This window comes from Haliotis rufescens, unplaced genomic scaffold (assembly GCF_023055435.1).
Source record: "Haliotis rufescens isolate VD_foot unplaced genomic scaffold, xgHalRufe1.0.p SCAF_11, whole genome shotgun sequence".
Taxonomy (NCBI): domain Eukaryota; kingdom Metazoa; phylum Mollusca; class Gastropoda; order Lepetellida; family Haliotidae; genus Haliotis; species Haliotis rufescens.
This window is the reverse complement of record NW_025963791.1, coordinates 36,816,010-36,838,787: the sequence shown is the minus strand read 5'-3', so window position 1 is coordinate 36,838,787 and position 22,778 is coordinate 36,816,010. Positions and strand designations below refer to the sequence as shown.

Below are 22,778 nucleotides of genomic sequence, written 5' to 3'. Positions count from 1 at the left end.
GCTGACACGCCGTGATATAACTGGAATAATGTTAAAAGCGGCGTTAAATCCAACTCACTCACTCCAGCAGCAACACATAACCAGAGGGCAATGGCCAGCCATGAGTCCTAACCATTCCCCAAAAGGCACGTCTGGGACATGATCGGGAGGTGTGTTCGCCGACGTCAATGGCCACCCGCTAGATTAGCCAGATTGGGCCAGACGCTGCAAGAGAGGTGGACAAAACTCCCTAAAATTGTCATTGATTGATTGAATCGGACCATGCCACGCCGTATTAACGAATGTTTGACCAATCGTGGGGACATGATCCTTTATTGATCAGCCATCTCAAACGTTCATATTTTGACTTCACACCGTGTCATCTTTCTTGGTTGTGGATACCTTTACCATACATGTTCTGTTGATACTCATGTTAATCTAGTCATTCCTTTTTCTTATCCACCTGTTACCATCAAGCGATACATCTTCGTATTCTGTATTCATCTGTCATTTTGGAATACTTCCTACTATTTTTGGAGATTTTATATACGATAGACATGGTTAGCAGAATAGTAGCGTTTCTTGAATAGAAACTTAATCATTTGAATATAAACGATATCCATGTTGCCGCTCGGATGGTCTAGAGGAAATGTTGCACATATGTTGGATTTATATCTAAATGTTGAGTTTGTATTTTTAGAGTTTAGGTCCGGACATTCTACCGGTATATACAAAATAAGCATCCTCTACCGCAGAAGAAAATTACATTTATTGCAAATTATTCAAGTACATATCTAAATATGCACATATACAAATATACAGTTATGCGCAGGCACATTTCACCACAGTCGCCTACTATTATCTCTGATAAATAAAAACGTTGTGTCAACGTGTGAAAAAGAGTAACAGATACATATTTTAAACGGCTCAATTTTAGTTAGGAAATATATTCCTTGGAGGGTTAAGGCTAAAACTTCCCCGTGCCAAAATACTATTGAATGGTCACTAATATAACTAAGCTTCTTAAATGTACGACCTTTGCATGTTGTATAAAATGAGAACCATAACTCTTAATATAACGGAAGAAATACAAACTCTTTTTATTTGTATCATATTGGATGTCATCTTTTATTTATATATATATATATATATATATATATATATATATATATATATATATATATATATATATATATATATATATATATATATGGTGCCGTTTTCGCCAAAGATAGGCGGGACCGATACTATTTTGGCACGGGACCGTTTTAGCGAGAAGTTAAGCTTTGAATTTGAAATATAAGTTTGTGGTTTTGAAACAACCCCTCGAGTCTGCGCGGATCTGGAGCCGGAAGTAAATCTTTCAAGGGAGATAATAACAAGAACTATCCAGAAGGAAGACTAAAAATGGCCTAAACGTTGACGACAGAAACGTGAAACTCGAAATTTCATAACAACGTACGTTTAATTAACTGCCAGTGGTTTAAACAAAAGATATGTATGTAGAGTAATGTCAAGTGTGCCAGAATTCGGGTGCATCATAAACACTCGCAATGACAATATGACTAAACACATTTGGCGGGTTGTCACTTCAGTTATTGTTGTCGTCTGTTTACAATCCAATCCAAGCAGGAACCGTTATTAATCTTCCATGGGGGTCTCTGTTCTAATGTTTCGTCAGCACTATACGTGGAAATACACATTTCAGTTAGTGTTTGTAGGTGTATTTGGAATTGATTTTGTAATTAATCGTACTACGGCCGAGTCTTTGATTTTATGCTGTTCACAGGAAGACAGGAAAGGATTTTAAACTGGGTCTAGTCCATTTATCAGAAGCTAGTTTTGCCCTTGTGCTGCTTTGATTGATTGTGTATGACATTAGTTGGTTTTCCTGTTGATTTCGTTTTGCAGTGGTGTTAATTACTGTTATTTGTGCATTCTTTTGTTCATTAGAATTTGCTGTTGTTGACATAGATAGGAGTAATACTGTCGAAATGTACCCTTGCTTGGCTTTGTATGTATGGCACTAGGGCTGGGACGGGTTACTCGGGGTTGATGGGTACTGAGTAGGACCTGTGTACCCACAGGACTACCTGGACCTGAAGTGCATCAAATCACGTGAGCGCCTTGATTAATAACATGAAAAGGTTTGGAAATATCTGTAGACGCAGTGTAGGCGGTACACATGCTATGCAAATCCTGCAGTCGACCATAATCTACAGGGCAGTTTTTGAATCAGTGTTGATTTCGTTTTGTTTGTTTGTTTGTTTGTTTGTTTGTTTGTTGTTTAACGCCGCACTCAGCAATATTCCAGCTATAAGACGGTGGTCTGTAAATAATCAAGTCTGGACCAGACAATCCAGTGATTGATGTCATGATGTCGATTTCGTTACATGATTTTTAATGGACTATGCACAGACTCGTTAGTCCAGTCAAAATATAATTCCATAATTCCAGCCAAGTTCGGCAAGGGTGGAAACTGGACTTTTATGGTCAGTTAGCTCCCTTGTCTCAGGAAGATGGCTACTCTTATGGTTATTATTATTTCAAATTATTATCTTAAATATATATGGTAAAAGCTAAAAATAATACAATGTTGGGATATATTATTTCTGATAAAATAATACTTTCAAACACAAATCTTCCAATGGTTGCATCAAAATGTTTTGTAGTTATGTCACATTGTCATCAGTATTTTTTAACCAAATCACCGGTAAATTGAGAGAAAACATGTGTACATGTGATTGCTATTTACAGCTTAGTTAATGAGAAAATATACACAAAATGTTTTAGTTTCTGCATATAAAGCAATACCTAGCAGAACCGGAAATACAATTTAAATGGTGAATCATCATGTCTAATGATATTTGTTTTCAAATTTCACATTTTTATTGACCAATTTAAGTTTGAATTCCCTGAAGGGATATGATGTAGATCTAGTTTTTAACGAGCATAATATGATGTAACCCTTACAAGTCGTGTGTACACTAATGAACAACAAAAACACATGTCAGTCTGGCTGTCCACATCTTTATTTTATATCACTTTGTTATGATATTCAGTCTCAGGTGTAACGTCCGGCAAGCAATTTCTTGAAAATGTCCATTTGGCAAATTATGAAATGTCAGGTTTGCACTTTTTTAAAGTGGACATTTTGCAGTCACAACCGGAGAAGTCCAGCTCACAGATCAGTTGCCGGATCACTGGTTGTATCATTTGTTGCCAGTTACTGTTGCGCCTTTTCTTGTACAATCCTGAGACTTGGGTAATTGTGGGATCTTATGAAGTTGTCTCCATTCAGGTCAAGGTCTTACAAAATGAAAGTATCGTGATAGGAATTTATCTGGATCTGCTCAGAGGCCAATATTTAACCAAAGCCAATGTTAGTAGTACTTATTCCGAAATTTGAGCTACAAATTTCCCAATTCATGTAATTACAGCTATAACCAATGGCAAGAAATGTTGTGGCTTTGTAGAGGTAACATGTATTTCACTGATAACATAACTAAGAAAGTGGATCGAAAAGGCCTTAGTGTTTAGTTTTACACTATTGCATTCAATGCAAGATCAATTCACCTCTTGATTTGAGTTTTTCTCAGCTTGTCTGACAAGGGTGCTTAGTTTGGAATCCTTGATGAATCCCTGTGTTCGTAATGCAAAACAACCCTTGCAAAACAACCCTTGCAAAACTATTTAGCATTTTTGCAACCAGCTTGATGTTGCAAGATGATACATAATTACCGTATTTACTCCAGTAAGGGAAACAGAAAGCATGGTAATACACAGTGTTAACAATTAAGGGTGAATACTTGTCAGTGTTAGAACTAAACAGTAGCCCACTAGCCCGGGGCTAGAGCAAGTTCCTGAAGGCTAGTACAGATTTCACAATTTCCTCATTGTTTTAACATTTCAAGGGCATTTGATATTTACCAGAGCTAGTAAAGTTTTTAAGTTTTGTTCTAACCCTGCCCGTGAAGATCCGGGTAGGAATGGATCTTCAGCAAGCCATGCTTGTTGTATGAGGTGACTAACGGAATCGGGTGATGCATATCCTCGTATCCCAGTTGTGTAGATTGATGCCCGTCATGTCAGTCTCTGGATTGTCTGGTCTATACTCTATTATTTACAGACCACCGTCATATGATATAGCTGGAATATTGCTGTGTTTCTTGTGATACTCCTGATGTTTAACGTTTTTGCCATAACCCTACTGTAAGTCCAAAATGTAATAACTATTAGTATTAAAAATATAGGACTCTAATTAAGTTTTAACTCTAATGTCAGCATGGTTGATAAAGTAATTATTTACAGTGTTACCTTACCTGTCTGTTCCGTCTCTATTCCGCGTTTCTGCGGTCGTGGAATATTTTGCAGAAATGTCCACTCGATGCAGAAATGTACCTACCTTGCGGAAAATCACCTTTTGTGCAAAATTTTGCATTTTGCTACCACAAAATTCATCAAATACTGCAGAATGTTGACATGCGAGTCAAGAGCTTGTTTTTGATGTTGTATAGGTTTACTGAAGTGAACAGACATTATTTTTTGGATTGTTCAATGTATTAATTTAATCATTCCAAATATGTTAAATGGAAAAAAAAGGGGGGAAAAAACAATTTACGATCTTTTAAACATCTTACGTTTTGAGAAATGGTAAAGTGAAATCAATATCCTGATTTTGTTTTGAAGTGAAGTTGACTTTTGTATTAATGCTTACCGAAAATGCATGTGATCGCCAGTTTCATGTCATTAGCTATTTAGCCATGGATTAGTTTTTCAGATAAATGCCTGCAGCATGTGGAATTGGTACAAAACTACGAGAAATCATAGAAACTAAGCTTAAGAGTTTGTAGAATTCCGTGCAGAATTATCAAAAAGTGGATGCAGAATTTAAGAAAATTGACCCAAGAATTTTTATTTATTTGTGAGTGAGTGAGTATGGTTTTCGCTGCTTTTAGCAATATTCTAGCAATATCACGGCGGGGGACACCAGAAATGGGCTTCACTCATTGTACCCATGTCGAGAATCGAACCTGGGTCTTCGGCGTGACGAGCGAACGCTTTAAGCACTAGGCTACCCGACCACCCCAATTTTTATTTGTGGAATACGCCGGGGACTGACCTGTCATTCACATATTGTCTAACTCTGAATTTTGTTTGTTCCAGCACATCAGTATGATAATATTGAAGACCTTTGTTTTTGATGAAATACAAGGGAGCATCTAACTTAAAGCAATGGCGACTGTGTACTGTTGGGGGAAGGCCAATGCTGGTCAACTTGGTCTTGGCCCAATTGACCACGCCTCTGTGGACTCCCCAAAGCAGCTGCATAGCCTCCAAGCAAAGGACATCTGTGACGTCTGCTGTGGAGGAAATCACACCATTGTTGGCTTCACTGATGGGACAGCTCACTCCTGTGGGGATAATGACTACGGACAACTCGGCCATGAAAAGTCCAGAATGAAACTAGGTAATTCAGTCCAGGCTCTTTCTGCTTCCCCTTCACAATACCATGCTTGTGATTATGTCCAGGTTGTGTGTTTCCTGAACTTTTTACCAAGAGAACCTTTTCCTCAGAAAGTATGCAGGGATCATTTCGCTATATCCATGCTGCACCAGTACAAGTAAAACATTGCTAGTGCAGGTAATTATATTGCCAGGTTGCACCCAGTGCAGGTAACATTTTCCACCACAAGTTAAAGGCAGTACTTTTCTTTCATAAAAGTGGAAAACCAAATTCTTTTAGAACTGGTCGCAAATCTTAGAATCAAGGAAACAAAAGTTCATGAAACTAGTGAAATACACAGGTCTGAACTGGCAGAACAAATTCCTTACAATTACCCCTTTTATATTTAATATTCAAAAATGCAAACATTTAGATGTACACTTGACATTGTAAGAACCAGTTCTCGGAATCGTTGAAAGATAAGATATATGCCTGTCAGAAGGGGAGTTGTATATTGGAGTCCACAGTACTGTTTCATTTTGCTGTCACTGTTTATCGTGGTTGGCTAATTGGTGAGACAATTAAAATTTGGAAGGACTATTCTTTCATCCCAATATTAGCCACATAACAGCCCTCATATTAGTGACTGAACGGTTACATATGCAACTAAATTTTAACATGGACGCCCTTATTTTAATTTTGGTTGCTGATTTGCTCTTTAATTATTGTCAACATTACTTAGAATTAACTGATGCGTAGCTTGAAGGTAGATATAGGTAGTGGGCCTGGCCCATGTTTACACCAGCATCCTCAGCTACTTGTTCTGATGCTACATGTGTATAACTGCTGCAGTGAGCACTAGTAACGCTGAGCTAATAAATTGGACCAAATACTGAAACTTCCAAAAATGTAATTGAATAAATTCCGACTTATAAAAGCCTGGACAATTAGCAATTGTCATATTATTACAACTTATCTTAGCCTGAAATGTTTAATTTTAAAGGGTTGTGTTGGCTCCTAGGAATACCATTTAGGCTTCTATTTTTGTTCATGCATTAGCCAGATGGCTCCTTTGGAAATAACATGAATCAAGTGGGCAGCATGAGTCACTAGCAATCTGTGGACTAATAGGATGTGACATTGCTAACTCATGGTGTCTACGCCTGTAGATTCACTCGTTTCAGGATGGTTTGTGTGACGTATCATGTTTGGAGAAAACGACTAGCATGTTCTGTATTTTCACTTTTCTTGGACTTGTGGACTGGTGGATCTGTCAAACTCTAACCCTGGAAAGTCATAATTTTTGTTTCTTTGCTCTTCTGACTGAATGTCAAGTGGGCTTATGTCATGGCCTGCTCGTCGTATCTGGAATTGCCAGACTAAGGAAGCTGAACTGTGGCATGTATGTTTCTCCTTATTATGACGTCGTATTTTGATCAAATCATTAGAGTTTAGTATCAATGCAGAGAATATTTGAATATCAACACTGACAGCAACTTTTGTTTTGTGACAATCTTTGATGACATTTCAATACATATCCAGGTGAGCTACTCATGGTGCTATTGTTTAGTTAGATATCATAGACATAACAGATACATAATAACATAATAATATCAAAGTGATATATAATATATGTAACTTAATAAACAAGTTTTCTGGTTATCCTTGAGTATTTTGAGGACCCTTGAGCGGAATACCAATGATATTATCAATACAACACTGCAGTTTCAGCAAGGCTTCTTGTACTAACTGTAATGTTGTATCTGGTCCCAGTGGTTTAAAGGGCTGTGACTTGCTATACAGAATTGTTTGATAGGCATTACTTTGAAGTTGACGGATGAAAAAGTAGACATAATTTATGGATAACAACCTAAACCATCTTTATATACTGTAAAGGCGACATTTCGGTAAAGATCCTGATACAGTTGTCAAGCATACAGAGTTATGTCCCTTTGCCATGCAAAGATCATCCTCAGTTCTGATCACTGATCTGTAAGGATGTTATTCCATTTATTGGTACATGACCATGTTAGATGTTGCACGAAAGTGGAAAATATCTACAAGCAATATCATGTTTGATCTCCTCACACTTGAAGTTGACCTACTATGATTAACTGAATACCAATCTGTACCAATTTTCCTAAAATATACTCCTGAAAAGACGATAAGAAAACCCGGGGTTTTATCATTTGACTATAGTTCATCTGTCATGGCTGGTATGTATTTCAACACAGCCTTCCCGTAGTGGCTGTTGTATTGAGTAGGAGGGACAGAGAATGCTTGATGAACATGATGAAGAAGCTGATTTCTGAATGTTTAGAGTGCTAACCATTATCAGTGAATATAGCTATTTTGTTCATAGTTATGACATACTGAGATTATTATACATTGGCATGACACGATTTCATTCTGTTTTACCACCTTCACCTGGCGCAACCAAGTGAATTAATCAGGTTGCACCACCAAAATATTGGCTGCACCATTTCATCTAAACTGAAACACTGTATTTTCAGTTATTTTGAATATTAAATAAATTCAAAGAGAATATAAACTTGAGAATGTGCTCCAGTATTTTATTTTGAGGAAATCTGTTTATGGCTTTGAACATCTTGATATCCAGTAAACAACCTTAAACAGAATTTTCAAAGTGTCTGTCTGTTGTTATTCTAACCTCATGAGTGACTGTTCTAGTAGTAATTGTGAAGAGTTAGTTCTGCCAGTTCACTGCATTCAGACATGTGTATTTCATTATTTTCATGACTTTTGTTACTTGGTTTCTAAAAGATTTGCACTTTTATCAATATAACTGCTGCCCTGCCATGCACTTGTAGTGGGAAATATTGCCTGCACGGGGTGCAACCTGGCAATAAAAGTTACCTGCACTAGCTATATTTTACCTGCACTAGTGCAGCTTGGATATAGTGAAATCGATCCCTGTTTGGTAAAAGTAATCAGTATGTGATTTTACATATGTCATTTGGAAGTTAAAGGTTGATCACTTTCATGTAGTATTTCCATCTGCATCCAGAGCAAATCGATACCTTACGGTCACAGCATGTGATACGAGTGAAGGCAGGATCATCACACAGCATGGTGCTCACATCTGCCCATGAGGTGTTCACTATGGGAGATAACTCTCAGGGACAGCTTGGACGAGGGAAAATCGCAGATGAGCTGACCCGTATGCCGAAGTAAGTTTCTATTGCTAGAAATGATCATCCATGTGTTTCATGTTCTTTAGGAAGACTTTATCAGAGCTCCAGATAAGCTGCGTGAAATACGCATCAGAAATGCAGAAATACACAGTAAAATATAATCCAAGCGTATCAAATACGCACTGAACATTATAGATACGCTACAAAAATAAAACTTGTGCGTATCATCAAAATATTGTGAAGTAACCCTGCGTATTCGATTAGCAAATCAGCAACTTATTTTTAAATTATAAACAGGCATTCCGTCAACCTTGCCAAACTCCACGATGACAGTGACATCATGATCATTTGCCATCACACTTTCTTGTGGAAGTATCGTGGTATTTTTGAGTCCTATAAAGCTCTCGAACCCACACGACACCAGTTTGCAGGGACTAGATGAATAGTGTTTTTAAATATTTAACTTAAATACCCACATGTGTAAAAACTGTGGGAAATTTGAATACGCATATAGAATTACTGATACCCAATGATTTTAAAATGCATCGGTAAAATACCCACAACCCCAAAAGCTTATCTGGAGCTCTGCTTTATCTTGAGTGGCATATTATGCTGTAGAAACGATGAGGACAGAGCGACATTGATGCAATTCTATCTGGGTTTTTTTTCTTCACTGCACCTATTGCGGGCTGCTATTAACAAGTGACTGCACAACAGATAAATTGGCTGCACCACATACTGTACTGGAACATTATAAAGACATGATCTCAGGCAGTTAGTTTACACATCATACAACATCTTTTTTCTTATTACCATGTTTTCCTTGAGCACTGACTATGTCCGGAGACAAGTACATTCACACTTCAACATTACTTATACATGATCATAATCAACTCATAATGACTGACATGTTACAAATGAAACATGTTTTGGCGTCATGTAAGTCTATCAACACCCTTTCTTTGTTATGAGTTAGCCAATCCTAATTGCCTGCCCATCATCAAAATAACCTGCATTCAGGCATTGTTAATATTGTAAAAACTAGGAGACAAATCTGGTTTCGATGCTGTTGAAATAATGCAAACAGTGACTTGAGAATGTACAAGGAGTTATGATCAAACTGAATATGTAAGTAGTCTTAAAATTATCTGCCAGTTGGGCAGGAGGAGGAAAATTTCATGCAGCCCGACAAAAAAGTTACCTGCCATGGGCAGGCGGGCTGGCAGTTATTTCAAACACTGCTGGCAGCCATGGTTACTATGGCTACGATAACAATCACTCACACACTCCCTCACTCATCTACTCGCTTGCTCACTCACTCACTCACTAACTCACCCACTCCCTCAATCATCCACTCACTCACTCACTCCCTCAATCATCCACTCACTCACCCACTCCCTCAATCATCCACTCACTCACTCACTCACTCACTCACTCACTCACTCACTCACTCACTCACCCACTCCTTCAATCATCCACTCACTCACTCACTCACCCGCTCCCTCAATCATCCACTCATCAACTCACTCACTCACTCACTCACCCACTCCCTCAATCATCAACTCACTCACTCATCCACTCACCAACTCACTCACTCACTCATTCATCTACTCACCCTCTCCTCCACCTGTGTACTTCCTTGTTTCAGGCTGGTCAAGTCCCTGGCAGTCCACAGTGTGGTGCAGATCTCCTGCGGAAACAACCATTGTCTGGTTCTCACAGCAGGTCAGTGACTGCATGCAGCACCCTTACAGAATTGTGTTGGATAACCAGCCAAAGCTTGTAAGAAATATTTCCTCAATGCCCAGCCCAGCCAAAGCTTCTAAAAAATATTTCCTCAATGCCCAAGCAGTGTGGGTTCGGTACTGAGGCAGAGATTTATCAAGAACTGCTTAGAGGCCGATATTTAACCCGATAAGTCGGCAGAAAATGTCAGTGGACATTCCAAAAGGGGAAATAAAATTTTCGCAACTCAACATCAAATCACGTGGAAACTTCTTGCCTATAAATATTTTAGAACAGGTTCAAAGGGAAAAGCTAGCTGGAGACACTTGTTCGTAGCGGCTGTTTGTAAAAGTGAACTTGAAACACTAATTAAAACAAATTTTGCAATATTTGACTGACAAAATGCTGGGGGTCATTAACATGGTAATGGTATATTTTCAGAAAATAAGAATTTAACATTATTTTGAACAAAATAATAAAACAGAATTTGTTTGCCAAGGGCACTTAGTTTGAAATCCTAGATCAGCTGGTAATGTTTTTTGCGATGTGGAAAAAACATTATGTCAGTATTAAAAATGTCAGTAAATTTTGGGAGCCATGTGTTACCCCACTCTGAAACTGAATATGTGATTGTTCCATGTTTGACAGAGGGTCTTGTAGGGGCATGGGGTGCCAACAACTACGGCCAGCTAGGTCTGGGTAACAACACCGTCCATCGAGACACACCAGAATTCCTAACCTGTCTTAAGGGAATCCCCATCGCCCAGATTGTTGCCGGGGGAAACCACAGCTTCGTCCTCTCTAAATCTGGCACCATGTTTGGCTGGGGAAGGAACAGGTAAAGTCAACCTTCCTCTCACTGAAATGCAAACCACAGGTTGGCATCTCAAGCTGTCACACCAGCCCTAATACAGTCTAGTCTGGTTAATCCGACTCTCGTTAATCCGACACTCGTTAATCCGACAATTGGCTTTATCCGACACTAATGATGGGAACCGATTAAATCAGTGCTACTTAGACCCGTTAATCCGACAGTCTCGCACTCCAACTACGACATACCTAATTTGCAACGAAATTACTGAAATCACTCATTAATCAGTCTTGTTAATCCGACACAGTAATCAGAGTACTCCGTGGTCATCTGTCCGCGAGTACACAGCCCGTGTTTTGAGGCGAGATGAGTCGGCTGGTAGCTGCATATTACAACGGCTGCAGAGATAAACTTGCTTAACAATAAGAAACTAATGCTTTAAATAAAGAAAAGAGGATTAATCACATTCTTAGATTACCTCAATCTCAATCATTAAAATCAGATACACGTTCTCGCTATCGCCGAGGACATCCCAGTACTGGTCTTGTCAGAACAACCTTTAGCGATCTATGACCGACCAATAAAATGACTAACAGGAAGTCAATGTTAGCCACTTAGAAAACAGCTTTCTTTAGCTTTGCGGTACCAGTTTCAAACTTGTGATTTCGATTCCAGACTTTTTACAGTATTTTGAATAAGTCATACAGTCCGTAACAGTTGTTTTATGTTAACATGGTTAAAACATATTCCACTAACAATTTAACATAACAATATGAATATTTATTTTCTTATTACGTGTTTGTATCGTTATCTATCGTGTAGTTGTCCGATTTTCGATCACGAATGTTGATACTATCATATGCAACCAACCATTTCGGATTAACGGGACTTGACTGTACTTTATTATTATAGCTGTAAAGAACTTTTCAAAAATAATTAATCTGACACTATCGATGCTTACACCTCATTGCGCTCAAATAACACTTTTGCAAAGTTATGCTAAATGTGTAGTGTTGATTGTGTGTTGAAAAGGTTGAACCTGCATTTATTATGTGTTATATATGGTTTATGTTGCAGCTTTGGGCAGCTTGGGTTAAATGATGAAAGAGGTAAGTAAAATAGTTAAGCACATATTAAGCACCTCTGAATATTGCAAACCTTTTAGATAGAAGCTTCACAGAAATACCCTTTAAAGGGAATTTTTATTAATTTTCGTGAATTTCTGTTACTTCAATATGAGTTTATGAAGGTATAAATGTAAAAACATATTTTTAAACTTGTCCTATTTCATACTATGCATTTCTTCTTTCTTTTTCGATCCTATGTTTTGGAAACGTACTTAAACCGTTTCCAGCTTCTGTAAAACAATCCACCGACCTACACAACCTGATTGCGTGCCTCCTTTGTCTGTCACTTCATTCTCTTGCTCATCGCTACACCATGGTGACGTGTGTTATCATAAGAGAAAACGCTTCAGGTGTTTTTCTCTCAATGAATTTTCCACAGCTGTTTTTGTACCACGCTCGGGAAAGGGAAAGAAGAAGGAAAAAGCGAGATGATCCATGTCCTGCTTGTTCGCAGTGTCAACATACCTACTCGACCTCTTACCCACATCAAAAGATTGTTGCGGATGATGCAGCAGCCTTTTGTCACACTGTATGGAATGCATTTATCTCCAAAAATATCATCAGAGGGAAATGGAGGCTCTAAATCTTGTGACTCCGACAAGAAGTCTCAACACGCGACGAATGCAAAAATGTCGTCTGTTGTCACTCATCAATCTACAGCAAGTTGTCTTCTGCCACCATGTCTGCTGCTGTCCCGTTAGCAGCCTTGTTCCCTGAACTATCTGTGGTCAATGACGGAGTCTGACAGCTTTTTAACTGAAGATATTGCCGATCTTCCTCGGGTCCTTCAGAAGATAGAAACCAACAATCACCTCACACTGACTTTGATCGCACCCTATTAGCCAACATGCAATTGCTCCCCACATCGGTAGATTCCACCATCTTCCACTTCAAGACGAAATTCTTCTGCAGCCTGACTCCCAGTTGTTCCACCTGTCACTCGTCACGCTCCGTCTTTGTGTTTGGCAGGGATCCCTCTTTGCTAAAGGCTAACCCCAGAGAGTAGGGAAGACTATTACAGAGGCTCACCACTCTTCTATCAAACGCCTTTACGACGGCTTTTGAGGCTTTCTGTCGCACTTGTGACATTTCCACTTCTGCTACACCACAACAGACCGCTGAATATCTTCATCACCTGCGATCTACGCGGAAGCTCAAGGATTTCCCTTTCAAGATCTTATCTCTATTGGTCCTTGCAACTGCTGCTCGTATGAGCGAGATTCACACTCTGGACGACAACAGGGTTCAGATTGAACGGTCCAAGAACTGAAAGGTATTCTTGGATCTTCACTGTGATTTTGTTGCGAAGAACTAGCTTCCAGCTGAACGCTACGATCCCGGGCAGATCTGATTAGATGTTGTTGATCGTTCCTCTTCTCGTCTTGGCACACTTTAATCACTCGGTGTGTTTAAAAGCCTTAATGAGGCCATAAAAGAGATGCAGACATATGCTATTGTCCAGTGGAGAAAGACTGGCAGAATCAATTGACCCAATTGAGTGCTATTACGTTCGAGTAGCATATCGGGATCTTATCACCAGTTGATAGTTGATATCCCGCTCACAAATTCTTGTTGTTTTACACATGAGGCAGTGGTTTAGTTATATTATTTATTTCACTGTTTAGAACCAGCATCCTCGTGTACGTCTCACAGTTGTAGTCTTACAGGCTAGGGTATCTACGCTCACCATCCAACCGTTGGATAAAATGCACAGTGCGAGATAGGATAAGATTGGAAATTTTCCAATAAATTGTATGTTGATACTATTATCCTATCTCACACGCTATATGCCCACCTGACCATCCCTCCTGCATCTTATCTCCTCTAGGCTGTTAGCTCTGACAAAGGAGAATGATGCGGCAGACAAAGGAGGCACGTGATCAGGTTGTGTAGGAAGCTATGCATGGGATAATGTCCGTGACCCATTTGTTTGGGAGGTCACCATGGTGATGCTGGGGTGTGTTTGGGTGATTGTTTTTTAGAAGCTGGAAACTGTTCAAGCATGTTTCCACATAGGATGTAAAAAGAAAGAAGAAATGCAAAGTGTGAGATTGGATAAGTATATAAATATACAATTTTTGGAAAATTTCCAAATTTAGTCAGTGTGTACAATGTTTTTTGCTTTTATGCCACCCTAACTGAAAAAATATTGAAGGAATTTTTGTAATAAAATGGTGGGGGTTAGAATATTTCTTTCTCTTATGCCATATATCATGTTTTTTCTTGAGTTACATTCAATGAAGGCTTAACTTGTTTCAGATCGACCATTCCCAACCTTGTGCAAATCACTCCGATATCAGAAAATCAAATTTGTATCTTGTGGTGAGGACCACACTGCTGCACTTACTCAGGTACTGGGGACAAGGAGGTCACACAACTGTCAGTAGATGTGTTTCCTCTGCATTAGGTTCTCAATATGTTGAAGAGAACAGCACTTTTTGTGTTGTCAATATTCTTTATTTGTACGCGATATCATTACCATGTATTTAATTACTAAGAGGTGTATCGTATGAATCACAAAGTGGATTCTATACAATGATCTTCAAAAACTAACAGTATTGTAATAATCAAGGGGTAAATTCATTGGTCTTTGGAATCCGTGCATTTTGTCATACACGAGAATATGGTTTGTATATGCCGTATTCGACATAATAAGCGCCCAGGGCGCTATCAAAATGAAAATTAGGGGGCCCTTATTAGAACATTATTCTGTTGAAAGAGTTGAAAGATTGTAAATTTCGTGGTTTATGCTGATAGCCTGAAATGATACAAAAGAAAAGTCTGCGTATTTTACACGACACATATATTTTCCAGAATTAAATTGCCCATAATTAAGGGTGCATATAACACATGAGTGCGTATTATACACGAATAAATATGTCTTGTGTACATTGATCAATCGGAAGGGGTGCTAATTGGGATCGTTCACTAGCCATTATATTAGCAAATATCGCCGTGGGTGCTTATTAGAGCGGGGCGCTTATTACGTCGAATACCGTAGTCTGAATACTGGTTGACAGGGACATTCCAGTAGCACAGTGGAGAGGGTGTTACTCCCATGCTTCTGTTCCGTCATGGTCATTTGCGTGAAACATTTTAACGGGTTATCCTTGTCAAAGTCCTTGATGAAATGAGTTGAATGTGTGTGTGTGGAGGAGTGGTGGGGGGGTAGTAAGAACCTGGATGGAGAGAATGACCTTGGCTAAAGGTCACTGGGAAGAGATCAGCATAGGGAGTTTGGGACTGCTACATGTAATGGGCAGTATACACTGACACTAAGATTGTGACAAGTGGGTAAAGTCATACATTGGTAGTGGTGACACAGTATTGTATTTTCTGTGTTTCAGGACGGTGGTGTGTTTACATTTGGTGCTGGCAGCTACGGGCAGCTTGGTCACATGTCTACCAACAATGAGATCCTTCCCAAGAAGGTGATGGAGCTCATGGGCACAGAGATCTCACAGATCGTCTGTGGCAGGTCAGAGATCCACTCTATCAACCGTCATTAGGCATTTGAATGACATCTTTTAACAGCAATTTTGGAAATGAATTGTTAATCTGGTAAAATAAAGGAAAATGTTTCTTGGGATGACTATTCCAAGGGATACTTTCCTTCCTATGTTGACTTTCTTTAAAGCTTGTTTCATTACTAAATTAATAATTAGCTCAAATGAGATGCAACATTTTTAGTCCATGTATTTTGACTGGGTTTACATCGTTCTCGTTTACCAGTAATTACCAGTTTTTAACTGGTAAAATTAGGCTTGGAAAAGTAATTCATGTCCGTTGACAATGGATCGGCAAATAAAGCACCTTATAAAGACATTGTTGTTGACCAAAACATAGGTGCTAATTAATGAACTATATGTTTCGAACGAAGTCACCTTTGTCAGGGTTTTCCATTGTCTATTTTTAGTTCAGGAAATAACATTTCGCTGTGCTTCAAGGGTAAATATCTATTTGTAGTGACTAAGTCTTGAACCAAGTGAAAAACTATAAAAAAAGAGACAAAGTTGTGGTTGAACTTTTAGTGAATGACATGTACATCTTAGTTACTTCAAAGATGACATCATTGAATTTGTTCAAAGTTGGGACTGACATAAATTGGGGGGGGGGACTGCTACTTTTTAGAGTTACCAGTCCACTGGGACTGGCAGTTTAATAAGCCAGGGGGAACACTGAGTTTAGGAAATCTGTTTGTGCCTAATTTTTGATAGCATAGCTAACATCCTCAAGGACCTAGGCATTCCCCTTAACTTCAAGCACTGTTTCATTCTTGAGTCATTATCTCCCACCAAAACAAAGTTCTAGAAAGGGGCTCCATCATGTTCCCTGTTCATGGTGCAATGTTCATGGTGCAATGTTCATTAAAATAGAAACATACAAAGCGTCTTTCTTCATTTCAGGAAGAGTTTATTTTTTTACTGATTTTATTATTGAATGACGATTTACAGTTTTGAAAATATTAATTTTTAACTTATCCTGCATTACTCCTTAATGCATTTACTGCTTAGTCTTGACAAAGAAAAGGGCTTGTGAGAGGTCTTGCTGAAGAAGTTGTTCCAACTGGTTGTGTGGCTAACCCTATCACACAGCTCCCACGTGACCCCAGAAGTCAGACATCAAGCAGTAATGTGAAGACATGTGCTGTCATCGCTTCTGTAGGCGCTGTGTGATGGGGCCTGCCTCACAAGTGATTGGAACAACTTCTTCTTCACCTAGACTCACACAACTTCGTTTTTCTGTCCAAAGGAAGCAGTATACAAATGTCAAATATATTTAGATGTCGCTAATTTTGGTATGATTATGTGTGTGGCATACGTTTTGTCATTTTAAGCATATATTTAAGAGGATGGTGGATGTTGGTGACTTTGCCTTCATGTCAGTGTATTGTCCTCATTTGTGTTTCAGGCGGCATACCCTAGCAATAGCTGTGTTATCAGGCAGACTGTATAGTTTTGGACTCGGTGGCAATGGCCAGCTTGGACTCGGAAGCCATGATAACAGAACTAGTCCATGTGTAGTGAGAGGCCTAGTAGAAGCACCTCAGGGAACTAGTTATTCTGTGCAAAATAATCAAGCATCTGTGATAATACATATTCTAAGGATTTTTGCTGGGAGTGATCATTGTTTTGTGATAGTAACTTCAGAGGTAAGGCAAATATATTTCTGAAAAACAAAGTGCTCATGGTAAGTTGAGATTTGAAAGATCTTGTTATCATGTGTAAAAATGTGGATTCTTATATGTGCAGTGATGTCTCTTAATTATATTACAAGTTGATAAATAAAAACCCAGAAACTCTTTTATTATGTTAACTACTACTGAATGTTTTTAATATTATTTTACATCTGGTAAGTGTTTTAGCACATGAGCAATAGGGTAGTCATGATGTGCCTGCCTCATGTACCCATGAAGATCCGGGTTAGAATCGATCTTCAGCAACCTGTGTTTGTTGTAAAAAGCGACTAATAGGAGTGGATGGTCAGGCTCACTGACTTGGTTGATGCATGTCATCGTATCCCAATTGCATAGATAGATGCTCATGATGTCAATCATTGGATTGTTTGGTCCAGACTTATTTACAGACTGCCGTCATATCAATAGAATATTGCTGAGTGCAGCGTTAAGCAACAGTTACTAAGAAACAAAACTCCATTTTGTGATGAACATCCTGATATTTAAGTCATGATCAAGATAAAAATTTGGGCGATTTTCCATTGCAACCTGGCTGATAAGAGATTGTTATCAACAAAAGTCTGTTGTCAGTTTATTCTCATCCTAAATGTATCATGGATTCGGGTGTAGCAGTGTGTTTTGTGATAGGCTCCAAAACTAGCCAAAATAGTTGGGCTAGGTAATTGCAAAGCTTCATGAAAATCGATACAGGTATGAATGAATATTAGAGAAGCATGTCATATCATTAAGTGTAAATAATGAATCAAATGTTGGTGAATGGTGACCCTGCTAATGAGCAGCGGTGTTGTATTTCAGGAAGGATGTCGCCCAGCGGACTACAGAAACATAGACCCGGACACACAGATCCTCACCCTCAGTCCACAGAGAACTCAAGAAATTGCTCAACTCAAATCAGATGAAATGCCATCCATAGACTTGTCAGAGTATGTTGGTTTATTTCGTGACGCACAACTGTAGAGAATTGATGCAGAAAATTAATATGCTGCGTCCCGAGGGAAGCACAATAAAATTTATAATGTAGCTACAGCGTATCGAGCAATCAAGCATCTGTCATTTTATCCATCAACATGACCACTGTCCACATGATCATTGATTCATTCCAGGCTCTCAAGTAATTATCTAAGCGTACAGTACACTACGCCATTTCATTAATTTACAGGACCCTCGTACTGCCTACAAGGACCCTTTAAATTAATTATGGGTGTCACCTGGACCCCCAATTTTGTTAGTCATGGTAAAACCCTGGTGTGTCACACACTGTTCAATTTGTGTTACAATGTCAGATAAGTTTTCTGTGCTTGGTTCCCTTATAATATATCTGATAGTTATTCCCATGGTATCAAGTCCTATCGTTATTAGCTGATTTGTGTTGAGAAAATAAGTTGTTGTCCATGTATCAAAATGTGTTTTCAATAGATGTGAGTGTTCCCTTTCTCTTTCAGAGATGTCACAAAAATCTTCTCTCATGCGTCTTGTCTAAATGGGTCATTCTTAGTTGAGTAAGTACAGAACTTTTCAGTTTTGCAGTATTTCCAATACTTAGTATAGGGGGTCTTGAGATTCCAATACTAATGGAGGAAGCCTCGAGAACTCCAGGACCCCCTCGCTGCATTTAGTCACTGGTCATCCCTGATCATCCAGTGTGTTATGTCTTGATTTACTATGATCAGTATCCTGAACCAATCCACAACCTTAGTTTCAATAAAGTCACCATCAAGCGTTAAATAATGCAAGAGTAAAAATCATATGTAATATATGAAGACACAAACCATAGGAAGGATACAATTCACATGAAACAGTAGTGTCATAATAACACACAAAGGATTGTCATGGATAAAGCTGAGAGCTTAAAACAGGTGACTGTTCTCTCGGAGTGACAGCAGTGTTGTGATGATATGTGACGTCATCAGTTCCGTGGTCACATGGGAGCTGTGTGATGGGATTAGCCACACAACCAGTTGGAACAACAGGAAGACCTCACACAGCTCTTCTTTCTGTCAGGAACTAGTAGCATTAAGGATTAATACAGGATAAGTATGCAAATATAAATAAATATCTAGGATTTTATTAGGGTTGTTGGTTTCCTTGAATAAGTATGTTTATCTCCATTCTACCATGACTAAATAAAATGCGAACTCTTATTATATATTAATATATTGAGTCAAGTAGCATGGGTTGAGTCCAGTGTTTTGAGTGGGTTGTCCATCAGAATTTACGGACTCATCGACAACAGCCTTTTAACAAAACATGGCACTCTATTTGCTCAAACAGTTTGTTTACACCGCAATACTCCACTCAAACTTATGACAGGCACTGAAAGCATGTAGCCTGGCAACTTCATAAGCTGATATGAGGTGGGCACCAATAAAGAAAACTAAGCATGTATTGCAAAGGCACCGCACATCACTATTATGACGTCATATCGTTCATTGTGACGCACAGATATGATGTCAGTCGTGTATAGAAAAGCGCATAATAGCATGCTGTCTCTTGTCCTCAAAATTTGAAATCCATTCCCTTTAAAGATTTATATCATGTTTTTTGTACGAAATGTATTGCCACACGCCCTTTGAATATTGTAGTAACTGCAGCTTTGTATTTTGTAACCTGCAGTTGTACATATAATCATTTAAATATGCCCACACACAATGTCTGTGAAAGAAGTATTATTTTAAAAATATTATCTTCCATGTAGACGTCAAGTCAACTGTTTCAATCAGAGGGGGTTTATTGTGATTTGATACCTGATTGACCAATCAAAATTGAGTATTTTCCAAATTCATGGTCAATTTCTTGTTTGATGTGTTGGAAATTTGGGAGGGATTTGGGTTTGATTTGAATATGTTTCTGTAATTCAAACCAGCCACTTAACGAAAAGAAGAATGCAACTCACTCACTCACTCACTCACTCACTCACTCACTCACTCACTCACTCACTCACTCACTCACTCACTCACATTTCCATGTTCTAGGATATGAATGTTGTTGTATAGGCCTCGCAGGTTTCCGTTAACTGGATGAACAATGACTGTATTGCTTTGTACTGTTGTGTTCCAGTCAAGATCGCCACTTCGGCAGCAGTAGTCGTAACCCTGGAGTGGACATGCCAAATGTCCGGCACCACCTCCACCAACTTGGACAGACATCCAATGTTATAATCATTCAGAGGGTGAGTAAGGACAGCATCGGTCAGTTTCAGTGTCAGATGGAAGGGTTGATTACTGGGGCCATCTGAACTGTTGCAGTGGTATTGCATTTGTCCAGCAATAGTTGCCCATGGATTCTAATACTTTATATAGCTCAGTGGTTACAACATTCATTGTCATACTGATGATACATTGTACAATGGTTATGTTCCAAGACCCGAAACTAACCTTGACAGGGGGACACAGAAAACATTCCATATGATGCAAATGCTCTCATTGATGGAAATTCATATGTGAATCATCAGGTTCTCCTAGAAGACAAGGAGCACACACCCTCTTTAAAATCCTCAGAAGATGAGCCCCGAGTGGCCTTGAAATGTTCTTGAAATGCTTCTCTGGAATAGATCTCTCTCAATTAGTGTGAAGCCCATTTCTGGTGTCCCCCGCCGTGATATTGCTGGAATATTGCTAAAAGCGGCGTAAAACCAAACTCACTCACTCACTCACTCAATTAGTGTAGCGGGGCACACATTGTACACAATTCAAATGAAACAAAGGGAACAGTTCAAGTGATCCTCGGGGGCATGGGTGGCCCAGTCGTCTACGGCACCGCAATTCGCTGTGCAGAGTTGTGTCCCTTATGCACGCCAGAAACCTATGATTGTGGGTTCGAATCCCGGTTCGCCCCGATTATGTTTCTAGGTTTGTCAGCACCATACCCGTGCTCGTGGGTTTCACCGAAGTGGTAAATGTCTGAGATCTGCATCACTTCGGGCTTTCCTCCCACATTAAGCTGACACGCCGTGATATAACTGGAATACTGTTAAAAGCGGCGTTAAACCCAACTCACTCACTCACTCTTACAGTCTTAGTTTCTGAGTCACCTGAGCCTCTGAAATAAGAAACCCAGATAAACCCCAGCATTATCTGCTGAGCTAACCCAGTATTATCACACCTATTGCATCCAATTACATGTATGAGGTATTGTGACATTTACACGTGTGTCATATCACTGCATAAAGATGAGCTTCTGTTCCTGTGGAACTATGGCTAATGGGCGATCTTTTTGTTCCAAAGGGCAATAACTCTCCTTTTGAAATGATATAAGCGACGGTCCAAACTGTCGCTACCGGTCTGGTTCCCGGATCTATGCGCGCTGCGCCAACTACTGACATGTAGAGACGGAGCCAAGCTAAAGAGTTATCCTGTTGCACCTTCGTTCAAAAACGGTCGTTTACAACTGAATATTTTTAACTAGCACATATTTTGTAGTGATTATTAGTTTATATTATCAACATTTGTTGAGTCTTCAACTACAAGACGAATTGTCACTATGGAAGATAGCGGGAAAAACGTCATGAAAGACGGTACATTGCCACGGTATTTTCTACGTCAGAAAACAGCCAGGCATTCTGTCAGTATGGGCTAACATATTGCATCGATGAAATAATACAAACTCATTTTATTTATCAGCCTTTGTGTTATTTCCCACAACAATTCAAGCATTCCAATCTCAACAAATACTACCATGGACTTCAATTTAATAAAATCAGTGATATGCCTACATTTGCAACACACAGACATCTTTGACAGGGTTTACCAATGATCTATATATAGTAAGTATACATCCGTGCCTTTACAAATATTTTAAGAAGAAATAACGTTCAAAATAATAAAACAACTGATTTTAAATGTTACTTTTTATATCAAAAATAAAAGTTGCATCTGAATATTTAAATTTATATTATTTTTTAGAAATAGGCCAAATGAAAATCTACCATGCATCTATTAAGCACTCAGTTACTCAGTTGCAATATACATACTAGTCATCATACTTTGAAAAAAGAGATTTACCCATATATTCTGCCCCTTATAACATGTGTCTCACCATTAAGTGCTCTGAGTCATCACAGGTGTTAAATCATTGATCAATAATTTCTTACAGAATTCTGATACTCATGCTCTTCAAATAGTAGTAAATTACAGAGATTTGTCCCAACAAACAACAAATCATACTGACTACCCCACAAAATGTGTATGATGCATAAAAAAATGGAAATCATAGTTTTATCTTCTTGTTTTAGTAACATTATATTTATTTTAATGTTGACAAATTATTTCCCATACATACCAACACACTATCCTGATGTATCTAAGTATCCTGATTTTCATTCAACAATATTTCAAGACAC

The 22,778-nt window shown here is 38.8% G+C and overlaps 1 protein-coding gene across 3 annotated transcripts in view; it reads left to right on the top strand.

The window, feature by feature from the left end:
* Positions 1 to 1,335: 1,335 nt before the first annotated feature.
* Positions 1,336 to 22,778, top strand: part of LOC124153089 (probable E3 ubiquitin-protein ligase HERC4) — a 56,113-nt gene continuing 34,670 nt past the window's right edge. The window contains exons 1-12 of one of the 3 annotated variants that reach the window (XM_046526232.2): positions 1,336 to 1,437; positions 5,146 to 5,449; positions 8,454 to 8,616; positions 10,229 to 10,305; positions 10,954 to 11,143; positions 12,194 to 12,225; positions 14,503 to 14,594; positions 15,591 to 15,721; positions 17,155 to 17,395; positions 18,236 to 18,363; positions 18,883 to 18,939; positions 20,498 to 20,609. In XM_046526232.2, the coding sequence (XP_046382188.1) occupies positions 5,215 to 5,449; positions 8,454 to 8,616; positions 10,229 to 10,305; positions 10,954 to 11,143; positions 12,194 to 12,225; positions 14,503 to 14,594; positions 15,591 to 15,721; positions 17,155 to 17,395; positions 18,236 to 18,363; positions 18,883 to 18,939; positions 20,498 to 20,609 (1,458 nt within the window). In that variant the 5' untranslated portion in view covers positions 1,336 to 1,437; positions 5,146 to 5,214. Of the gene's footprint in view, positions 1,438 to 1,505; positions 1,697 to 5,145; positions 5,450 to 8,453; positions 8,617 to 10,228; positions 10,306 to 10,953; positions 11,144 to 12,193; positions 12,226 to 14,502; positions 14,595 to 15,590; positions 15,722 to 17,154; positions 17,396 to 18,235; positions 18,364 to 18,882; positions 18,940 to 20,497; positions 20,610 to 22,778 lie in introns of those variants that run through there. The other 2 variants (XM_046526230.2, XM_046526231.2) reach the window with 2 other exon arrangements.